Source organism: Falco biarmicus, chromosome 8 (assembly GCF_023638135.1).
Source record: "Falco biarmicus isolate bFalBia1 chromosome 8, bFalBia1.pri, whole genome shotgun sequence".
Classification (NCBI taxonomy): domain Eukaryota; kingdom Metazoa; phylum Chordata; class Aves; order Falconiformes; family Falconidae; genus Falco; species Falco biarmicus.
Window position 1 is genome coordinate 18,292,044 of NC_079295.1, and position 22,389 is coordinate 18,314,432.

Sequence of the window (22,389 nt, forward strand, 5' to 3'; positions counted from 1 at the left end):
TTTATGGATTAGGAAACGGAGGGAGTTGAAAGAATAAATGCTGAACAGGAAGTAGTAAAACAGATTAAACAAAACCCATGTACATGATGTTTACAATGTCTAGTTAAAATTCCTTTCAATGCTCTTAAAATTTTATTTATATGTGCTATATTGATGTCCTTTATAGAGGAAATTATTCTATCTGGTTTTGTTGAATTGTCATACTGATTACTAGTAGCTCAGAAGATTAATGAAACTTGTTTAGCAACAGTTATTTAAGAGGTAAACTATAGTTCAGTTTCTTAATTTTGTTCCATAATGCCTAATTGATTAGGGAAATGTGTATCTACTTGTAATTTGCTCTAGGCAAACTTATAGATTTGTTTTCCTTTGGATATAAATCTGGTGTTTGTAAGTGTTAAAGAATTACATTTTTTTTTATAATTGATGAATTCATTTGACAGGTCTAGATGCTTCCAGCACTTATATGTATTGATTGTTGCAGGTTCCATGAACTGAACTGAAATGTTTCTTTTGAACGTGGCTAAGAATGAAAAATAAGTGTTTTCAGGTTTGGAATCAGAGCCCTTTATCTCTGTGATCTGACCCTTCAGTAGTCTTAGCTAATATGTTCTGATTCTAAACTAATACATTGTTTCTCTTTTGCTAAATTAGACCATATCAGCATTGTTTTGTTAAAAATAGCGACTTCTGTGACCTCATGCAAGTCTCCTTCCCAACATCTGCCTCATCCTTGTTTAGATGATCTTTAGCAGATTTGTGTGTTCTGGAAAAGTAAATATATGCACAGGTATGCTTTGATGTTTTACTCTTTACAATTAAAAAAAAAAAAAAAAAAGTGACAAGAATCAAAACCAGAAAAACTTGAGAGAAAGAGCTTCCAGGAGGTAAAATGATTGCATTGTGCACACATATTTCTCTCCCTTTCTTCTGTTCTTCATAATTCAGTTGTTGCCTATAGAAGGCCTATCTGGAGATAACATGCTGTCTTAGTGTTTGAATTTCCCAATGTTAATGCTTTCTGGACCATTAAAAAAAACCCAAAACACAAAAAACCAACCAAACTGTGTGTTGCCATGCTATGCTTTTGGCTATGACAATGTTAAAATCCCCACTAAGACAAACAATGGCATTTTTGGTTTGCTTCCAAAGTTCTGGGTTTTATCATGAAAGAGACTGGCAGAACTACTATGAAACAGAAATAAATCCAGCCTATAAACTTAAATTTTAAACCAACAGTGTTATTAATTTGACTTGTGAACCTGAAGATTGCACCTAATTATTTTATTTACTTCAATTCACAGAGCATAAATTGCAAAATAGTAATTTATATGCTAATATCCAAGAAAAACAAATTGGAAAATTACATTCTTAAAAAAGTGATAATATGCTCATTTTTTGCATTTTATGTCTTTTAAGTAAGTTTTGCAGTTATTTCAAGTCAAAATATTTTCATAATACTTATTTTTCAGCAAATTAGTTATAAAAGAAATTATTTGTTAATATCTTCTGAATTATTTGCATTAATTATTGAGGTGCCCAACAGTACAACTAGCAGCAAAGTCTAGCTGCGTTTTCTTCATAAAGCAGAGCTGATTTTTGCAAGTGATTTGAAAAAAAAGAAAGAAGGGAAAAGGTAAGATTTAATAAATATTTTTGTCAATGTTAGTTCAGCTTGGTCACCAGTTTCAATATTTGCATAAAAAAAAATCCCACTGAAATAGTGTTCATCTCAAAAGAGTTTTATGGCTACTTTCTGGTCTTCAAGTTAATAACTACTTGTGTTGTGTAATGTAAAATATGAGCTAATGTGTGTAATGTGGCCCAAAATAATAATGAGAAAAAATACAGGGAAGGAAGAAGGAAAGAAAACCCTGATCAGTATCACAGTTTAAAGATAAGCTAGTTGTAGTTCCACAGTTATGAGAGAAATGTGTGATCCAGTCAGCTATGCATGCAAGTCTGCTCAAACAGTTTGACAAGCCCTACCTGTTTTTCAGGAAATAACAATGAGAGACAGAAATAGATGAAAAAAAGGAAGAAAAGGCAGAGTTTTCTGAAGCTCTCTTCTTCCAGAGCAATCTGATATCCAGTTCTGATGAGAATATTGCTCATTGGGAGCAACCTGATCATGAAAAGAAGCAGGTCGGGAGGAAGCACATGAACTTCAGTAATATAATAACGGAAATGTTATGAAGTTCAACAATCCAAATATAAGCTTGCATAGTTAAAGCGAATAGCAAGTATTTCTGTTGCAGTCATAAATTTACCAATTGATTGTGGAACATGGTTAGCACCATGGCTGTGGAAACAGTCTAGGATCTGATATTTGCAACTATTCTGAAAAGAATTCAGAAGTATGAGTAGAAATTTAGGATTCTGGTTATCTATACTGAAAAAAGCTGACATCAAACTGAAGGTAGGTGTCTAGTACGGGGTACCAAAGGGAAGAGTATCACTTTATTTCTAAGAGTGGACTAAGAAAACGTTTTGCCTGCATCAGCAGAAAGACTGAGATTCTCAGAAATGTATTGCATGGGTAAACACCGCAGGAGAGCAACTGCTTTAAGTTGAAGGCCACTGGTGGCTTAAGAATATTTATAGCACATAAAAATCATTAAAAAACATAGGCTGGAAAACGTTTCTAACTGTAAAGGAAATGTCCCAAAATAGATTTTTCAATGGGAATAAAAGGGGAAAATATCCTAGGTGATTTTGATTGGCAATAAGAACTATTTGTGAAAAGGACTGTCTGAAATTGTTTTTAAGAGCTGGGGGCCTGAACTTGCTGACCCAGGTGTTGTGTAATCTTAACAGAAGATGAAAACTCATGGATCTTTGTTTTATTGAAGTTCTGCACTTCTGAGTTCTTGATTGTATGATAACTAATAATTTAAATCTCAGTTGGTCATGTTGACATAAACTACTGAGGATTATGAATTTTAGTGATGAATTAAATTGATTCAGGAGCTCCTGCCTATGTAAGAAGAAATATTAGATAGTATTTCAGAGGGAAAAGCATATTTTATCATGACTGAATTCAGGAAGAAAAAGGTAAAAACTTTACTGACATACAGTTTTTGGTTTTTTTTGAGATGCGTATTGGCAAAGAAGTTCAGGGAGTGAAAGAAATTCTACCTGTGAAATTACGACCGTACCTAAAATATCTGCAGTTTCATTTTTAAAATAATTTGAGAATTTTATTAACATGAACAGGAATACAATCTTTTTGTAACGAAACTGGTAGAATTAGGTTTTGCAGATGTCTGCCCCTCATGAAAATTAAGAGTGAAAGTGCAGGATTTGACCTGGTTTTAATGCCTATGATTTCACCTAATACTATTTGTTTGAGTTCTATGACATGCTAATTATAATTCTATATTTGCATTCCTAATTTTAGCTAGGGGTAGAGTATAAAATAATATAACTTTGTACCAAAATACAGTGGGTCCAGTGTTCCTTGGTACTGCAGTAACTAAACAATTATGTAAATGGTATACTAAACGATAGTATTTTGATTCATGGCCACGTTTCTTACCGTGGTAAAAACTACCGACTGCAAACACAAGCACTCAGAACTGAAAAAGGGACAGTTTTAATTCCCTGTTCCCTCAGTCCACGGTGTCTTCCAGCCTCTGAAGCCCCTTGCTGCAGATTGTGTGCTAGAACTCCTCAGCAAAACTAGTACCTTTTAATGATGTATTCTTCCTTTGTCTTATTTTTAGAAATGTAGAATTTTATGTTTTAATTGAAACTTTCCAGAAAAATCCAGTATGACACAGATCCTGCTACATGAAGTTTCACTCTGGTTTGGCAAATTCACAAGTAACAGTCTTATAATGAAATAGAACCATAATTTTAAGCATTGCAGTCTGCATTAGGATTCCACAAACTAATGCTAAAATATCGTGACTTCGACTTTTTCCTTCAAGTAAACATGCCAACACCACCAGAAGCGTTGTACAGAGCTGTGTTTTGTTGTAACTGTATTGCACTTGTCAGCCTTTCTCTAATCGCTGTCCTCATAAATCTTGTCTTTCCCTTTAGTTTTTAACTGATGTTAGCAGCTCCACATGGCTTTTTGGGTTGCAACATACTGTATGCTGTCCCCTCTAGGCCTCTATGACGTTTAAGTCCAACCTGTATCTAGTCCTTATTTTCCTTAGGAGTTTGCCAGTCTCTGCCAGTGCTTCAATCTCTCTGATTGTTAGGCATTTTCCTCTGTGCTTTGCTTGGCCTCCAGAAGCTTTCTGAATACATTATAAGAATGCACTTGAGTGTGTACTCTAGAAGGCCAAATTTTGTTTCCTCTCAGAGAGGGAGGGATGCTCAGCATACCACAATCGGGGAAGGCACAAGGCAATGCCCCACTCCCTGTCTGCGCTCTCTTAACCAGATGTAAAGTGCCCAAATACTGGGCTGTGAATGAATGCATACAAAAGCTATACTATCCATCCCAGTTTACACAGAAAAGACTTTTCTAGACCTTCAGCTATTCACATTCTGTCTTTGCTACAGTGTAAGACCCAAATGTACCCTGAAAATAGGTGGGGGGAATGTTGCGTGGCTGCGCCAGTGCGGCAATATCCGGCAGCACAGGGTGTAGCGCTGCAGGACTGGGACTGCATCCCGCTTGGTTTCCTCTCAGTGCATCGTAACCACAACAGTGTTCCCTTTAAGCTACCAACAATACAGCGGTGTGGCAGTGGAAAGGAAAAATAGCATCTTGCATAGAAACTGAAACTGGCCTGTAGTTTTTAAAACAGTGCTTTTCTGATGTGGTTTTACTGAGTCGTGTGTTTGTACAAACTTCTTTTTGACTACATGCTGGGCATTCTTTATATTGTCAAGCTTTATGCCAGCTACTGAAAACTCCAAAAGAAATGTACCATTCCGTTTTCCTGTGTTCACAGGGAATGAAAGTTCGTGAAAGAAACAAGTATCATATGAAGTAAAAAGTACTCTGGACATGTTCGTATCACGTAATTGTTAATTTCAGAAATAACAGCACCACATGCTCAGAGCTGGGTGTGTTTCTTTTATTTTCCCCATTCAAACTGGAAAAATAAAACAAACACAAACCAGACTATTCCAGGAAAAAATACCCTTCCAAATTTGTTTCTGCTCTATTGGAAAAAAAACACATTTTAAAAAATGTATTTATTGAGAAATCATGCCAAAACAGAGAACTGAAACATCCAATCCAAAACCTGATTGAAACAAAGTTATGGCTTTACTGGAAGGCTCTGTTGGATTAATTAAATTTTTAAAAAACACCTCATCAAAATTCAGATTTCTGTGAAATATTCTGCTTCCCATGAGTCATTGTTTTTTGATGGAAATATACTTTTTTCGTCTTACTAAACTTGCTTCTAATACAAGGGACATAAGTTGGAAAAAAAGGAAATTCCAATTAGATATTAGGGAAAAAAATGAAGGTGGTTAAATTCTGGAATGGTTTGCCCAGAGTTTTGGAACTTTCATTGTTAGAGATGTTCAAGACTTCATAGGATAAATCCTTGGGTAACTTGAGCAAGGGATGACCTGTGGACTCCCTTCTAACAGAAATTATTCTGTGATTCTGTGTTGATAAAAAGTTTATATTTCAAAAATGAAAAGTATAAAACCAGTAATATCAGTCTACTCTATTTAAAAAAAAAACCAACCAAAACTATTTCCATATGTATCTGAAAACCCAAACAGTTGAGGATAAATATTTGAAAAGTTCACCGTAACTAATGGCTTTGACAGCTGTGGAAAGCATAATTCCACATTCATGGCAATAAAACCTTAATATCCCTCTGAAGACCATCTTATGTATTTGAACTATTCCTCAACAAAGTAAAGTTTCCTGTAAAATATTTATCTTTTCTTACTAGTCTGTCTTCTCAAAATGCAGCTGTGTTCTGTGGCTGGTGTAACAGACAAAATGACAACTTTTTTGAGACTATATTAGGTTTTTGTAGTACTAGAGGAGCTATTATTAAAAAAAAAATAAAATACATAGTTGCTATAAATGTGTGAACCATTTTCAATATACATGAAAGAAATTGTTAAGTCTGTATTTCAAAATTTCAATGAATCAGTTATAAAAACTAAAAAGTTATTACATGAGCAATTTTCTAATGCTTTTTTGTAACTTTATGCACACTGTTTTTGCATTTCATTAAATACAGCAGTTTAGTTTGCTTTAACTTTCAGATTAATGGAAAAAAAAATGTGTGAAGCATGACTGATAGTTTTTGAAAGTTATCCCAGTTTTCTCTGTCTTAGGGATTATGTGCCTCACAGCTAATCAGTTACTTGAAAATATAGCATACTTTTCACATACAAATGTTGAGAAAAATTTCCTCTTTCAGAAAAAAATGTACTTCTGTGCCCTATACCGATTTTACAAAGTCCATACTGAGTAGTTAGGAAGGATTTAACTTTTGAAATGTATTCTTAATATGTTGAAGCTGATGTAATATTAGAATAAATGCATGTCTAGTTTTATTTCAAAATGGTCAGCTCTTTAAAAAGACATTCCAAATGAAGCTACCTTAGATGCCACCTGCTTTTTCACAGTGTATTCAGGACACCTGTGAAAGTGGTATGATAATTTGGAGGAAATTTACCTACTAGTGACAAGTAATCTGTGTGTGAAGTTCTGACAATCTTTCACCTTTTTGTTTGTTTTTAACATGTCAGAATTAAGAAATGAAAACTATTTCTTGTCATAGATTAATATGAAGATGTTGAATTAGTAAAAAGACTATCAGTATCACATACTTAACTCCTGTAACATTATATTAGTTACAGAGCTATTCTAGAATGTTGGATAATTCATGAATGCCACTACTTCCACAGAGTTGTGCATGCAACCATTTTATGCCTCAGTGAGAAAAATATAATAATGCCTTCTTTTAGCCTTTACTTCAACTTTTTTATCAGGTAGTATTAAAATGGCTGGTTTAGAAGTAACATTTCTTTTTTAGATGTATTGCTATTGTTCGACGACCACTCTCCCAACCCATTATCTGCCCTTACACGCCAATGCTATTCATGGACAAAATAAGATTAAATACTTCGTTACTGTGCTCAAAATTCTCTGGAAGAAAATACAAGTGTTTCAGGTACATAAGAAATGACACCTCTCTCTTTACTTTAACTTATGGACAGAGGTTATCAATTAATTTCTTCTCCCTTATGTTAATTTTATTAAACGGAGGCTGTTAGTATCTTGGAGATGTGGTATTTAGTGGTAAGTATATGGATACTTAGAAAGATAAAAATGTTTTCCAAAGTCTCTCTTTAATTGTTTTCATGAACTAGCTTCTCAGTATGTTTTCTTCTGATAATTCAAACATTTATCATGAGTGTGAAAGTGATTTAATTTCTATTACCTGAGTCTGAAAAAATACTCAGGACCAAATTCAGTTTAGAGTCATAGCTATTCCTGATAAAGTGAATTCAGATCCTGGCTCTTCAATACTGTGATGGGAGAGGTCTGTTGGACACCACCTTTCCCAGGGCACATGGGAATCTTCTGAATTTCCTCAGCAGTGTCTACCAACATGAGTGTTCTAAAACCCAGACATAGTTAAAAGTTCTATTTAGTTCTCTTTGCTATAAAATAGCCTGTCAAAGGGCAGCATAAATTCTATCTACATACTGTTGGTGGTTTGCTGGTATTTTTTGGGTGGTGGTTGTTGAGTTTTGTTGGCTTTTTTAAAGTGCTGGTTGTGGTCTAATTTGTGTTTCCTTGAACCAACTTGAGTGAATTTTCTGTGAAACTTTTTTGATAAAATTAATAAACTTAAGAAATTAAGGGGATCACAATCTACTTAAATGCTTCAAGCTACTAGCCTGCTCTACCCTCCTTGGAAGTCAGAGGGGAGGCCAAAAGAGCTAAAGCAGCATTGATTTCCTTGCACCCTAAGGATCAATGCTTATGCTTTAGAGTGCAAATAGACATGTCAAATATTAGGATACAGAGGTAGGAGAGTGTATTTGCATATGCTAGTAGACATTGTTATTTAGCTATGTTCTCCAAACAAACCCCCAACTACATGTAAATTTGAAAAAAGCCTGTAAGGACCATGGAGCTATACAGTGATTTTTCAGCTAATGAATGACCAATTTTCAAATTGACGATTTCTGTGAATGGTTGCAATAATTATAATGGGAAGTTTTAAGGAAAAAAAAATGGTTTTTTTTTACTCATCAATTCAATTACCTAGCATAAACAATGTTGAATTGAAAACATTTGGAAAATACAGCACCTGATAATGGTTTCTTTTTGACAGATTCACTAACTATACTCCAAATAAACACCTCCATACATTGGTTAGAAAAATGATTATTTGTGCAGACACTGCTACAAGCAGTTTATGTCTATCAAAGAACCCAGGAGCAGCCTTGCATGAGCTACCCAAATGACTCTGCCGTTGTTTTAGCACCATTTCTGAGTTGCCAATGCAAGAAGGCAGTGATTTATTCTGCCTTTTCATCCACTACTTGGTACTTTTTTTAAGCTATTGACAGCGAGACCTAGTGTGGAGTTTTGCCATCTGAAGAAAAGCAGAAATGATCAATGTGTTTTTATTGGCCAGGAAGGGTAAAATGCTGCTCACTGCACACTTTTTATTTTTTAATACAGGAGATCTTTATTCGTTTGGGAGAAACAGCTGGATATTTTTAAAAAGCTTTTTAAACACTACATAAAAATGAGTCAATTGAATATTAGCAGTTTTACTGAAAGGCAGGTTTTTCATACAGGAAATAGGAAACCAAAACCTATAATGATTACGTAAAATTAGAGTGTAACAGAAACATACCTTACAAATGCATTGTTTATTTATTCCACCACCCCACCCCCCCCAGCTTTACTTGCTTTGAAAGATTTTAAGATTTCTTAAATGTGCTGTACAAAAGTTAAAGCAAGGCACTTCCTTGGCCCTACAGCCAAGGAAGCAGGTATTTTCTCTTCTGTGAATAATATATAATTCCTGAAAAATATCTCATCAGCTGTGGAATGAGTATGGATCTGGTAAGAACTGCAGTATAAATCCATTTCCTGCACTTTAGATATTCTTGTATATTTGCATGTAAGTGATTGTGAGGCAATGCAGAGTTTTGCAAGCTCAAGGCAATGCCAAAACTCTAACTAGATTCAGTACTTAACTTTTGTATAAATGAATTAAGGTGGGACCATGAAACTATTCAACCAGAAATGGTGAGGTAAGAGAGCAATTGATCGGTGTCTGAAGTTAAATAGTACTGTGTATGGTAATGAAAAGCTTATGGATACTTTGTTGCATATGGGTAAGGTAGTGACTGGGTTATTAAAAACCTATGTTGTTTCTGTTTTGAATGTTACATTCTGAGTTCTGACAGCAGGTCTATCTTATGCTTACACCTTGCGTAGACATCTGTGAACTAACTTTAAAACTAGCTCAGACATAGCTACATAGTTCAGTAGTATGAACCACAATTACCTGTCACTTCTACTAAAATCATCTGCCAAACTTTAGTTGTATACTTTTAGAAACCTTTCTAGGAATCATTCTATGTCCATCAAGAACAGGGTTTGTTCATTTGCAGCTGGTGCATTTCTTGTGCTCAAAGCCCTATAATGCTTAGTTAAGTTCCAAGCATCCTGTGGCAAGAAGTGGTAAATTGCAATAGGATTAATTCTCAGATCTTTTTTGAGCTGCACTGCACTAAAGGATTTACAGTGCAGATGGCAGAAATGTTTGGCCCCAGCTTTTAGTGAAGGTACAACATCAGCAAAAGCAGTAAAACAACTTGAGAAGTAAATACTGCGCTAGCACTGAGTTCTAGGCTACTGACATTGCACTGTGCTGAATGAGTGACTTTAAACTTACATTAGGTGTGTCTTCACCAGCTGCACGCAAAACAGATACCATAGTGTAGACTTCTACCCGTTGCTGCCTTGTTTTCTCTGAAACAATACTGTTGAAAAGTGGCAGTGCTGTGGATAAGCATGCTGCAATTGGCAAGGACAAGAGACAAGGTTAAGAAATATAAGAGGGCTTGAGTAAACTACAGATGTGTTAGCGTTAGGGCTTATTATTGTTGTTGCAGTAAACACAGTTCTTGCAATATATACTTTTGTATAAAAGTATGATTCTTGCACAGTGCTATGAGTTGCAAGGTTTATGAATTGTTATGGAACAATTTTGTCAAACATCTCGCAGCTCTTCTACCTAGTAATATTTCATAAATGATTATTTGGAAATAAGCTTCCAAGTGAAGAGAAGTGTTAATTTTGATTTAATACAACACAATGAGATTTTGGTGATCTATATTGATTTAAGAAAAAAAAAAAGTTTAAAGACAATCAGCAGTAAATCTTTATGAGCAGTGGTATTCAACATATTGTTAACTCTATCACTTTGATCCAATTTTGTAGTGAGATAATTGGAAGGGAAGCTCTTGTGCCTGCTCCAGGTGTTGCTGGCTCAGAAATGTATTTCTTCTTCTGTCCCAGGTTCTCCTGTCAAGCTCCTGTTTCCTCTGTACTTTTCTCAGCTGGGATTATATGCAGCCAGGGGTAGAAGTGAAGAGATGTTTACAATGTGCAGAAAAATGTCAGGGATACATAGAAAATGACAGATTTTCCTGTACTTTAAACAGTTACAGAATATTTGACTATGGAGGAAGTTTGACTTGACTTTTCAGGCTTGATCAGGCTGTAAGATATTTTTGGGTTTTGTCTTTTTTTTGTTTTGCTTAATTGCTATATAAACTGTCTTGAGGAGTTTTAAATCCATCAATTCGGTAGCTTTCCTATTGAAGAATACACTGAAATGAAAAGTAATCAGTTGCGCATAACTTCAGTGCAACCTTCTACAGCTCTGCATGAGATTTACCAAGATATAGAAATATTGTGAAATATAGCCTTGGTATGTTCCTTGCAGCAGAAAGTCTTTCTTTCCCCTAAAGCCAATCTCAGCTACCTCAAATTTTATAGATAATGTTGTTGAAATGAGATAATTCTGTAGCAGCAGAGAGATACAAATATCTCAGCATGTTTGAAAGTAACTTTGTAGCCTATAGGTTGCAACTAAAAATGCTTACCTATAAAAAAGAGGGTAAACTGTGTGTTATAACATCAAATAATTTTAACTTAGTTAAAAAAATAATCACATCACCTTTCACATCCTTTAGAAACTTTAGGGGTAAGAGTCTGTGATGAAGCACAGCACTCATAGCAAACAGGGAAGCAGTCTGGGAAGTGATAAGCTGTCTTTGGGTTATCTCAGCCCTGGACTGGAGCATCTGCTAAACTGACCTTGAATACAAAATGAGGAGCGAGCAGAGAAACAGAAGACAAATGGCTTTTTCAGTAATAGCTGTTTTGGAGGCTGAGTGGTCTGCACACTCCGTACTGCTTTATGTTTCTGTCCTTACATGGCAAATGACTGCTTCAAGAAATAGTCTCATGGTTTCCCTCCTCACTACAGCCAGACTTTGCAGGTTGGAAATGAACTGGGGCCTTTCAGGGACTCCAGCTCTCTGCAAGCCTCTTGAAGTGGCTGGAAAGCAAGAGGATGAGAATCACACCAATGCATGGTATCAGCTGTTAAAAACTGTGGGTTTGGTTTATCTCTTGCCTGTTGAGGGTAGGTAGCTGCCCAGAGAAGCAAGTATCCTCATCAGTTTCCAGTGTCTTCACTACAGTTTAGAACAATCCATATGACAATTTTAACACTGCAAAAAAGCAAGTTGACATTGACATACCTGAACTCTGACATGCACTTGCACTTCCTACAAAAAGATCATAGAATTGAATCAATATCAAAGAATCAAAAAGCCACATTGAGGTAATTTGTTGTTAGGATATAGCCCTAAATTTTAGGTCTATTTTTAAACAAACTTTAGGACATAACAGCTATTTGCTAGTGCTGAGTGACAAATGACAAGAACGGAGTGACCCAGTCTGCACATGAAACCTTTGTTTGTTATCTTGTTTTCCCTTTTGTGGTCTCTTCATATACCTTCATTTATCAGTAGTTAAGCTACTGAAAAAAACTAATGACGTCCATAAACCTTATTTATTTCCCATTTTTATAGCTTTTAAAAAAATCTTGTGTTGTTTCCTGCTTCACAGTTCTTCTAGAATATTCTTTTTGTAAATGTAAAATAATGTTAGTGTTGAATTTGGGTCTTGAGTGTTATTGCTTTGAGTGAGTTGAGCTGTTAGGAAAGACTGAAACATTTTTCTGTGTCCTGTGGACAAGCAGGATTCTAGGCACTTTGTGTTATGGTATCATATGCAGTTAGAAAATATTATTTTGATGAAATTGGACAGAGAACAAATCAGTGTGACATGGAAAATTAGTAGTAAATTCCTCTCGTGTCTAAAAAGCTGGTCAGATTACCCTTGACTGTGTCTTGGTGATAACAAACCCATAGTTTTACACTGTGCTTTTATTAGGGCAGCCTTTTACAGTCATGTTACAAGGAGTCTGCCTGCATTTGCAAAATACATTTTAAGAATCAATATCTAGGTCTGTTTTGAAAGAATGCAAATGTCATGTCCTGCCTTTATATATTGTCTGTGAAATGTAATGAATGGTAACAAGAACAGCTGGCATTAGAAATAAATTGGAAGACTAAAATATATTTATTGAATATATAGACTATTTGGAGAGCAGCATATAAGAGTTGTGTGCTCATTAACCTGTTTGCAAATAAATAAACTGTTCATTAGTATTCTTTGTGCAAAATCTTAGAAACAGTGGTATAATTAGCAAGATGAGAACAAAATAGCACAAGTCTAGCTACTAATTTTACTAGCATTATATAACACAATAGAAATGTGACTGCACTATTAATGCAGGTTTGCCTTTGATGTGCTTGATGCATTTTTATTGTGAAAATCCCATGTGTCTGAAGTTAACCAACTGGAAAATTGAGAATGGGGCCTAAAAAGATGGGAAAAGTGGCCTTCCAGCTGAGGTAACTTCCTTCTTCCTGTTTGTGTTGTATCCACCGTTGGAGATTTAAAGACCTTACTTAAAACGCAGTGTTCTCAAACAAGTGAATAATGTAGACAAAGATGTGCTCTATTATGTAGACATAACCTACGTGCCTGTAGGTTACTTCTGAAGGCAATTATCTGTGGGGGAAAAAAACCCCAAACCTTCATTATTTTCAGTAAACTGTAATCTGTTTTTTTAGAAAGACAGGAATACTATTTACTGTCCTTTTGCTAATTTCCCAGTTCCTTGATAAATACCAGGGAAAATAATCCCCGACACTTTGTCATTTTTAAGTGAAAACAATGATGACTAGCATATTAAATCTCCAGATTTGCTTTCTAGCCACCACTTACCCTAAATGTGAGCTTTTTTCAGCTATATCTAGTAAGCACTCTGAAATATGTAAATGTACTGGGTCTGGCTGAGCCCCACAGCAGCCCTCACAGTGCTGCGCTTTGTACTGGTAGCTAGAAAGGTGGTGATAACGCACCAGTGCTTTGTCTACTGCCGAGCAGCACTCGCATAGCACCAAGGCTGTCTCTCCAACATTCCCCCCACCTGTCACCAGTAGACTGGGGGTGGGCAAGTTCTTGGGAGGGGACATAGCCAGGACAGCTGACCCAAATTGTTCAGTGGGGTATCCCATACCATATAACGTCTGCTCAGATATAAAATCTAAGAGAAAGGAGAAGGAAAGGGGGGCTTTTGTTATTTACAGCATTTGTCTTCCAGAGCAATTGCTATGCGTACTGAAGCCCTGTTTCCCAGGAAGTGGCTGAATGGGAAGTAGAGGATATCTTTTATTTTCCTTTGCTTCCATGTGTGTGGCTTCTGCTATTGCTTCATTAAAATGCCTTTATCTTGACCCACACAGTTTTGTTCATCTGATTTTCTCCACTGCCCTGTTCTGCTGAGGAAGGGAGTGATGGAACAGCTTGGTGGGCACCTGGCATCCAGCCAAGGTCAACCCACCACAGTCTATATTAACCTCATCCTACCCTGCTGTCACAGGGCCATGAAGTCACATGCTTACGTGTTTCATTCATTCATCTTCTGTCATGATGCTTCTTTTAATCTACCTTTGGCCTTAAAGCTTCCACGAGACTTCACAAGATCTTTTCTTCTAGGGGCTAGAAAACAAAACAAACTTCCTTTAGACCTGTTAGCCAGGATACATCCAACACAGGTAGCACTTGTGAGTTAGTAGTTGGAGTTTAGCCTTTTTTTGAGGTTGAACAAAGAACCAAGGCTTTGTTGGCTCTGAAGAGCTTGTGCATATATTTATATATATATATAATTACTTGGACAATGTAATTTTTACAGCTTTGACAGTATAAAAATAATTGAGAAATAATGATGCAAAGCAATAAAAGAAAAATCAACAAAGAGTTGAAAGAACTGTATTAAAGATTGCAATGAAACATGGATTTTCATATAAAATTTTCATGAGTGCTCTGTTCATTAACTTACCATTATCATTGTTTTGATGAAGTGGGGTTTTAAATTTTATTAATTGTACAACCATATAGTTTTCGTGGTTTAAAAATTATGAGTCAGTGCTGCTCTTTTTTTATTTCTAATAATAAGGATTCTGACTGCTGCATGTAAGACTAGAAAAACACCTGCAGCAACCCCTAGTTATCTTGTCAGCTAGATAAATATTCTTGAATAAAAGTTGACTGGAGTACTTTGGATTAGATTCCCAAGACCAGCTGTTTTTTGTGATCTGATTCTTGTCTCATTGTGGTAAAATGGAGATATAAAACAGTTGCTCTCAATAGTTACATCAGAGTGACAGTATCCACTCCATGCAAATGACCTCATTTAGTGTCAAAGCATCATTTTAAATAAGTGCTGATTTGTTTTTCACTTAAATATAGAACAGGTAGTATTTGGGGGATTTGAGCATTTCTTTCAATATGAGACAATCAGGATGGGGATTCAACAGAACAAAACTAATTGGTTTTAAAGAAGGACTAGAAAGCAGCAGTCCCCATTCCTGGTGTTCAGAAAATAAAGTGGAATGTCTTGCTGTCTAGAATACTGGCTTTTGACCAGATGCTCTTTTTGGTGGGTTTGTCACCAAACAGTAAGCATGCATTCATGTTGCTGATAATGACTTTTCTATATATTGTAGAAAATATGGGTTTGTTGGAGCTACTCTGATGCCTGTTAATTTTACCACTGTTTGTTTTCATAGTTGGCTGTTTGTAAAGTTAAAATAATGTAATTCTATTTTTTCAAAGAAAGAATAAAAGTTCCATAATTTATTATACTGTTCTCACAGTACTGCTTTTAGAAAGAACTGGTGAACCCCTTGAGTTCAAGCTGACATCTTTGTGTAGGATACAAGATCTAAGGAGGACTGTAGGTTATAGCTCTGTTTCTGCAATTTCATCTTTTCAGTTGGATCTATCAGGAGAATTTGAAGTTTTCCAATTCTTTAGCCTTTATTAAAGCCTGTGTCATGAGAATGAGTTATCATAGATTTTAATTTGCCTAATATAGATTTCTTTTCCCATTACACATTCATTTGACAGCACGTGTAATAACAGCAGAAATTGGGACTTCATTAATTCATACTTTTAAAACAAAAAGATGGAAAGGGAAAGTACAAATGCTAATCTATTTTTCAGATACACTAAAGATTTTTAACATAAGCTGGCAATGGCCCAGCAGTTATCTTTCTTGTGGTGGGATTAGTAAAGGGAATGAAACACAGTAGAATGATTTTCTTGACAATGGAGTATTATTGTTTGGCAGCCAGCTTGAGCAATGCAGCGAGCTGAACTTGAAACTTTGCACAAATTTGGTGTTTTTCTGGAGCATATGTGCATATGTTCAAGCTACTCTTGTCTAGATTGCATTGAAGTCATCAGACACTTTTAAGTTACCTTACGAACTTCTAAAGCTCGTAATGTCAGGTAATGTAATATGATAGCATATGAAGGAAGATCCAAAGTATCTGCATTGATACCACCTCCATGAAGATTTGTGTTTAAGGAGATACAAACCTATTTGAATCTAAATATTAGAGATAGAATCATAAATTCTCATAACATTTTTTTAAAATGAAATTTCATTAAAATATTGCCTCTTAAGTGCAATGAAATTCAGAAGCTTGCTACGTAACATGCAGGAACAGCTACATTCCTATCACTAGGAACTGGAAATAAAGCAGGAGTAGGAGACTTGTCAGTAATTTATCAGACCCGCTGAAGAAGTATCCTGACACCAGTACCAGCACAGTGTATTGGATTCTGTTTACAGATTCCTTCATTTATTTATTTATTTATTTTTCCTTCTTAGGCTTTGGAAGACCACGTATGGGACTTGCTGCACGAAGCAGACAAGGCTGCAGAGGAGAACAAAGAAAACAGTCAGGTTTATGATGCCATGGCAGACACCCTTGGGGATGCATGGGATGCCCTCATCATTATGTTAGAGAAGCGACAGGCACTTCTGGAACTTACTTCAGTGTTCTTTGAAAATGCTCTGGAGGTTAGTATTTAAATCAAATTACTCTTAATTTGAAACCTCCCACATCTTATAGGTACTCTGTCTACTGTAATTCTACCCTGTTATATATGTTCATTGCATTCCTAAAAGTTGAAGCAATTAAGAAAATAAAAATCTCTAGATACACCCTTCCTTTTCCACCTTCATGATAATTCAGTATGAAACTGAACATAAACCATGTAGACTTTAAGAAATATTTTGGTCATGATGTCTCCGATATTTGTAGTTGACAGAAAATGACAGTGAGCTGGACCAAAACCTGAAATACGTACTTCAGTGGCTATGGACATTCTGCAGAATATCTTTCATTTCTTATGATTATTTGGTTTTGAAACAACTAAATTTTCAAATGCCTTCACTAATGCTTACTGAAGATTGGCCACTGAAGGTTTTACACCAAAATATCCATACAGCTATTGTAATTATGCAAACTAAACATTAGTCTAACTTGCCAGTCCTTCACCTGAGACTTCCATGTGCAGATGTGCACATAAGGACAATTGTGTGAGCCCAGAGACAGATTTCAGTGTGTCTTACCCTGTTTGCCCATTTCTCTGTATCTCTTACTCTAACTCACTGATACACAGGGAGCTAAAGCAGAGAGGGATTCCATGCACTGCAGGTGTGTGCTCTCTCTGTGTAGCCTCATATTCAAATCTCCCCACATCCCTGGAGCTTTGAAGAGTTTATTAATTCTCCCTGAATTATTAATAATTTAGTTTCTACAACAGCCCAGTGCTACCTATAAGTTACAGAGGCAACCATTCTACTGCTAACTGTCCTAAAACCTCCAAGATCAACAATCTACTAATTATTGTGTCCTGGCAATGTGTATTATACAAAGAAATTAGTAAGAGCTGGTATAAGTATCACTGTGATAAATTCTGTACTACCAAGAGTTGACCTAGTGCAGCCTAAATCCATAAGCGGTTAGCTGAACAGGATTATATCATATAAACAAAATGCAGCAGCATAGCACAGCATAGATCGCGCCCGTTACGTATAGAAGGGAGGAAGAATTGCAATAACTATTTAAATAGGAGTTGCTCAAACTCCTTATAGAAAGGCTTTCCTTTAAATGACAGCTTGTGCTTATGGACATCTTTTTTGTACTGTGATAAAACACAAAACTTATCTCAGGAATAGTATTTAGTGAAAATCAAAACTGAAATCTCAAATATTGATACCTAATGGATTTATTTTATAGCATGCAGGTCAAGTGGAGAAAAATTGGAACAACAGAAAAGAAAAAAAAAAGCAGAGTGCTTGCTTTTCTTCTTCCTTAATTTCACCATAGGTTTCAACATCTTTGCTTATACCAAAACACAAGTTTGAACTCTACTGGTTTCTTCAATCTTGGAATGAAGCAGTATAATTTATAAAGATTGGCTAAGATGCAGAATATGTCTAAAGTGTATCTAAGCTACTCATACTTGGAATTGTTCCTGCAAAGGTGGAAGCCAAATAAACAATCCCAATCTTAGTTTTAACACTTTCAGCAGATTACCAAATTCAGTCCAGATCTCCTTAAAACATAGCATGTTTCAATATTTAAAATACGGAACCCATGGAAAAATGAGCTGTAAAAGAGTAAACTAACTTCAGTCTTCATTACAGACATGCTGTTTCCCCACTATAATTAATTACTGTGTTTTACTGCAATATTAGTTAGCTTAAATTTGCTACTCATTTCTGCCTTCACAAGATTGCTTTGAAGTTGCATCTCTGTCTATGTTGCCCTTAAATGTTTGGGGTTTTTTACTTCAATACTTTAACATTAGAAAGAAGTTCTGGGAAGGAAGAAGTTAAAGGCTTCATTCATGTTAAATGATTTTCCTGAAGGCACTGAAATTAACAGATTCTTTCCTAAGAATTTATTTTCAGTGGGTCTGAAGGCTATGTAGGAAAGCTGATACATAAAGTGACAAACTGTAATTACAGGGTATGTCAATTGAAATTTGGGTTCCTTCTGTCAATGAGAACCTCAAAAACCAGAAGATGCATAGAAGCCACAAAGCATCTGTATCTAGCAGTCACTAAAAATGCTTTTTTCCAAGAACTTACAAATTCTTATGAACTTTCGCTATAATAGAGATTATGATGGAGTTCTGCAGAAGGAAATCGTACTGTGCTTCTTCCCACCCTTTGTTTTCTTAATGCAGTTTGCTGTTAAAATTGACCAAGTTGAAGATTTTGTGAAAAACACCCAGGAGTTTGACAATATTGACTCCCTGAGAAAACTCCTTCTGCAACAAGAGCATCACACAAAAGGTACAAACAGTATTCTACTCCTGATGGTTTGTGATTTTGTGCTGAATCCTTGAAGGATGATTTTACTTTTCCTGTGTGTATTTTAAAAAGATAATATTAGAACAAGTGTTCTATTTGGAAAAATATAACGGTGAAATAACTCTTTATCAGGCCTCCTGAAAGACAAGAAACTCCTGCTTTTGAACTAGGCTTGTTGCAGTGAGCTCATGGAAACTAAAGTCACTTGTTAGCTCTTGGTGACTGGAGAAGTGGAGGTAATCCGCTTCTGCATTTTCCCTAGGTGCTCCATATGAAAGATGGAGGTTTAGGGTGCTTTGCCTTGAGTTACCAGTACACGTACTCAGCTGGGAATATGAATGTTTCAGCTGTTTGCTGCCTGTTGTTGGTTGCTTCACTAGCACCTCCTTGCAAATATTCCTTTCTTACACTTTTCTTTGTGCCTACCCTGCTTCTTATTCTGGCTTGGGTCCCCTTTTTCCTTCATTCAGTACCTAAAATTTTTCCCTTTTCGTTTGAAAGACCTATAAAAATTGATTGTTGTCTGTTCAGTAGATTTTGTACTATGTGGCTTTAAAGAGCTGTAACAGACACTGGACTAGTAGGTCATTAAAGTGGTACATATATGTACGTGTCTACACTGTTATACCTTTGTAGGTTGATTTAAACGCTGTCCAAACAGAAACATCTTAGGATATGTACCTTCTAAAATAAGTATTTATAATCTGTTCATGCAATGCATTAAAATACGTTATGCTCAAAAATGCAAATATATAGGTAGTTTTAAAAATACTTATATAATAGGTAGTATTTGAAATACGTCGCTAGAATTACAAAACACATTGGTTTTTTCCCTATGAAATTCTGTTCTTACAGAGCTTTTGGAAAAGTCACTTGCACTTTTAAACAAAAGCCAAGAGCTAACTGAATTCATAGAAGAATTCAAATGTGAGGGGCCAAATGCAAATCCGGAGCTGATGCAGGGAGCCCACAGCAGCTGCTTGAAAATTGACAATCTTCTTGAAATGCTACAAGACAGGAGACGGCAACTGGACAGATTTCTTAAACATCAGCGCCAAGGACTGGAGCAGGTTCTGCAAATTTGTTTGTGGCACCAACAAGAGAACCAGGTAAGACACATAATATTAAAGGAAGTCACAGTAAAAAAATAATCTGGCAATTGTTTTACAGTAGAGACTATTAAAGAATAGGAGCTTAAATTTATATATTAGGCCAATATAACCCTGGTCCAATTCTGTTTGAGACTCTAGCTTTTGAATATTTCACTTTGTAGCTATAACATCTTCATAATTTATTTTAATGTAACTTCTCTGTCTTCAAAAACACTATTTCCATGGATCCCTCCCAGTTATCAAATGTGGTGCTTCAAACTAAACTAGATTTTAAATTGAATTCCCAGCACAAATAAACCTCTAGCCACATGAGCTATGTGTAACTGGTAATAGCAATTGCATCTGCAGCAGGCTGTTTCTGGAAAAGTCAATTAAAGGGAAGGTATGGCATAGTTAACCAGTTGGTGTGTATTGAAGATACATCATGACTTCTGACTTATGATGCAAAGTCCTTGACTTTTGTTCTTTATGTCCTTTCAGAGCTTAGGTCTTTAAATATTTAAGTCTTATGCTTTCTCTTCCTCTTTCCAGTCCTACTGGTCTTTTTCCTTTTCATTCCTCATCTCCCAGTATTCGGATCAGAAAACTTTTACCTCTTTATGCTCCACATTATCAGAGAAACTTCTGCAATTCAGACTCTCTGCCTCTTCGGATATTAACTATGCTGAGAAGGAGGAACCTAAGCAAATTTAACTGCCAGAGTCTAACAAGACTAAAGCTGAATTATTTTCAGAGTTTTGTAAATAGGCAAAAATTTTGTATGGACCTATGACAGTACAGTCCTGATTGTGAAACCTTTTAAGTTTCATTCTTTGCCTCCAAAATAGTTTCCCCCTCTATCAGAGGAAAATGTTAGAAACTGTTACTGGTAGTCTATCCTGCAGGCACTAACTTTGCCTGTGAGGTTGTTTAAGATGAGAAACACCGTATTCGACAAGCACAACTCTCTAATTTTGCTTGGAGACAACAAAATTGTTGAGGTTTCCAAGGAAGCCAACAGCCTTACTTTTGGAGCATTCAATATCAGTGGCTGCCAGAAACAGAGCAAGAATCACTTATTTAATGATTATATAGAAAAACCAAACCCAGATAAAACTAGTATGATCTTACACAAGTGTCGTAATCTCAGTAGTTACAAAATAGTAGCTGATAAAAGTAATGAAAAACAGGAGCTATGGTATAGGAGGCTGTGTTAGTTTTTGTGTAAACCATTAGAAACCACCTAGTACTTGTTTAGACATTATATTATTGCTGCTGTTATGTTTCGATTTTTTTTTAGTATCACCACATAGCCATACCATAAAAGAAAGATCCTCAAAAAGAAATGTTGTTTCAATAGAATGTATTTTAATAAAAATACAACAGCTACAACTGAACTTTCAGTGTCACCCTAACTCACTATATTGGAAATATGTCCTATTTAATCTAGAACAACGATCTTTTCTCTACATTAAAAAGTGTTAGATGCTACTACAATTACCTGATCATGGTAGCGTTATTCCATAGTATACAAACATAAACGAACATTCAAAATGGAAATATTTTGTAAATACCTTGCTTTTGAAGAGTAGGGGATAAATATGTGCACTCCTTTTTGGAGCCAAGCATACTTTAAAAAAAAAAAAAAAATTAAACCAAATAAAAATCACATTGCCTGAGATGATAAATGTCACGATTTCATAAAATTTACTGGGGAATTCTACTTATCCTCATCACATAAGGAATAAATATTTGGGAGTAACCAGCTAGAATTCACCTTCTGTTAAGGTGGGATTGAAAACACTGTGCAGGGAATTTTTGGGGTGTTTGTTTCCATCTCCTCTCAGGTAAGAGTACTTACTCACATTAGAGTAAGTACAGAAACTGTTTTCTACTGGCAAGTTTCCTGATGATCTGAAGAGAGTGACCAGTATTTAACTACCTGTTAGTTCATACCTGCATCCAGTTTGAGGCTGGTATACACACAGAGTGGCAAATTCAAAGACTTAAAAATCATGTTTATCAGAATATACTTGTTTAGTATCTGCATTGGAGTCAAACCTGGTATAATGTACAATTTGTACATTTATAGACAATTTGCATGCATCATGGACAAAAAATATATTCACATGTAAACATAAACATTGGAAAATTAACTTTTAGAGACTTCATGTAAAATTTTTCTCTGGCCTCTAACACATTATGCATATATTTCTGAGTGATGACAGAAATCAAACTCTAAGCCTCGCAGCACATCTGAAAAATAATATTCCAATCTCACATACATGAATTGAAGTCTTCCTGACATCTAATGGTGTTACACATGCAAGGACAGCATAATGAACTCCCACTGACATTTAATGGGAGTTCAGGGTATACAGAGAAAGTAAAGTACTGGAAATGAGCTCTGCTTGTGTGAAAATCTAAGAGTGGATTTTTGCTCTTTGTATTGTCTGTTTTGCTAGTCATAATTATGTAATGCAGAAGGCTGCATGATC

At 35.6% G+C, this 22,389-nt stretch overlaps 1 protein-coding gene across 2 annotated transcripts in view; it reads left to right on the top strand.

Annotated features, from left to right (window-relative positions):
- CCDC141 (coiled-coil domain containing 141) overlaps positions 1-22,389 on the top strand; it is a 97,724-nt gene that overhangs the window by 6,185 nt on the left and 69,150 nt on the right. For both annotated transcript variants that reach the window (XM_056349453.1, XM_056349452.1), the window contains exons 3-5: positions 16,302-16,493; positions 18,674-18,782; positions 19,656-19,909. In XM_056349453.1, the coding sequence (XP_056205428.1) occupies positions 16,302-16,493; positions 18,674-18,782; positions 19,656-19,909 (555 nt within the window). The remainder of the gene's footprint in view (positions 1-16,301; positions 16,494-18,673; positions 18,783-19,655; positions 19,910-22,389) is intronic.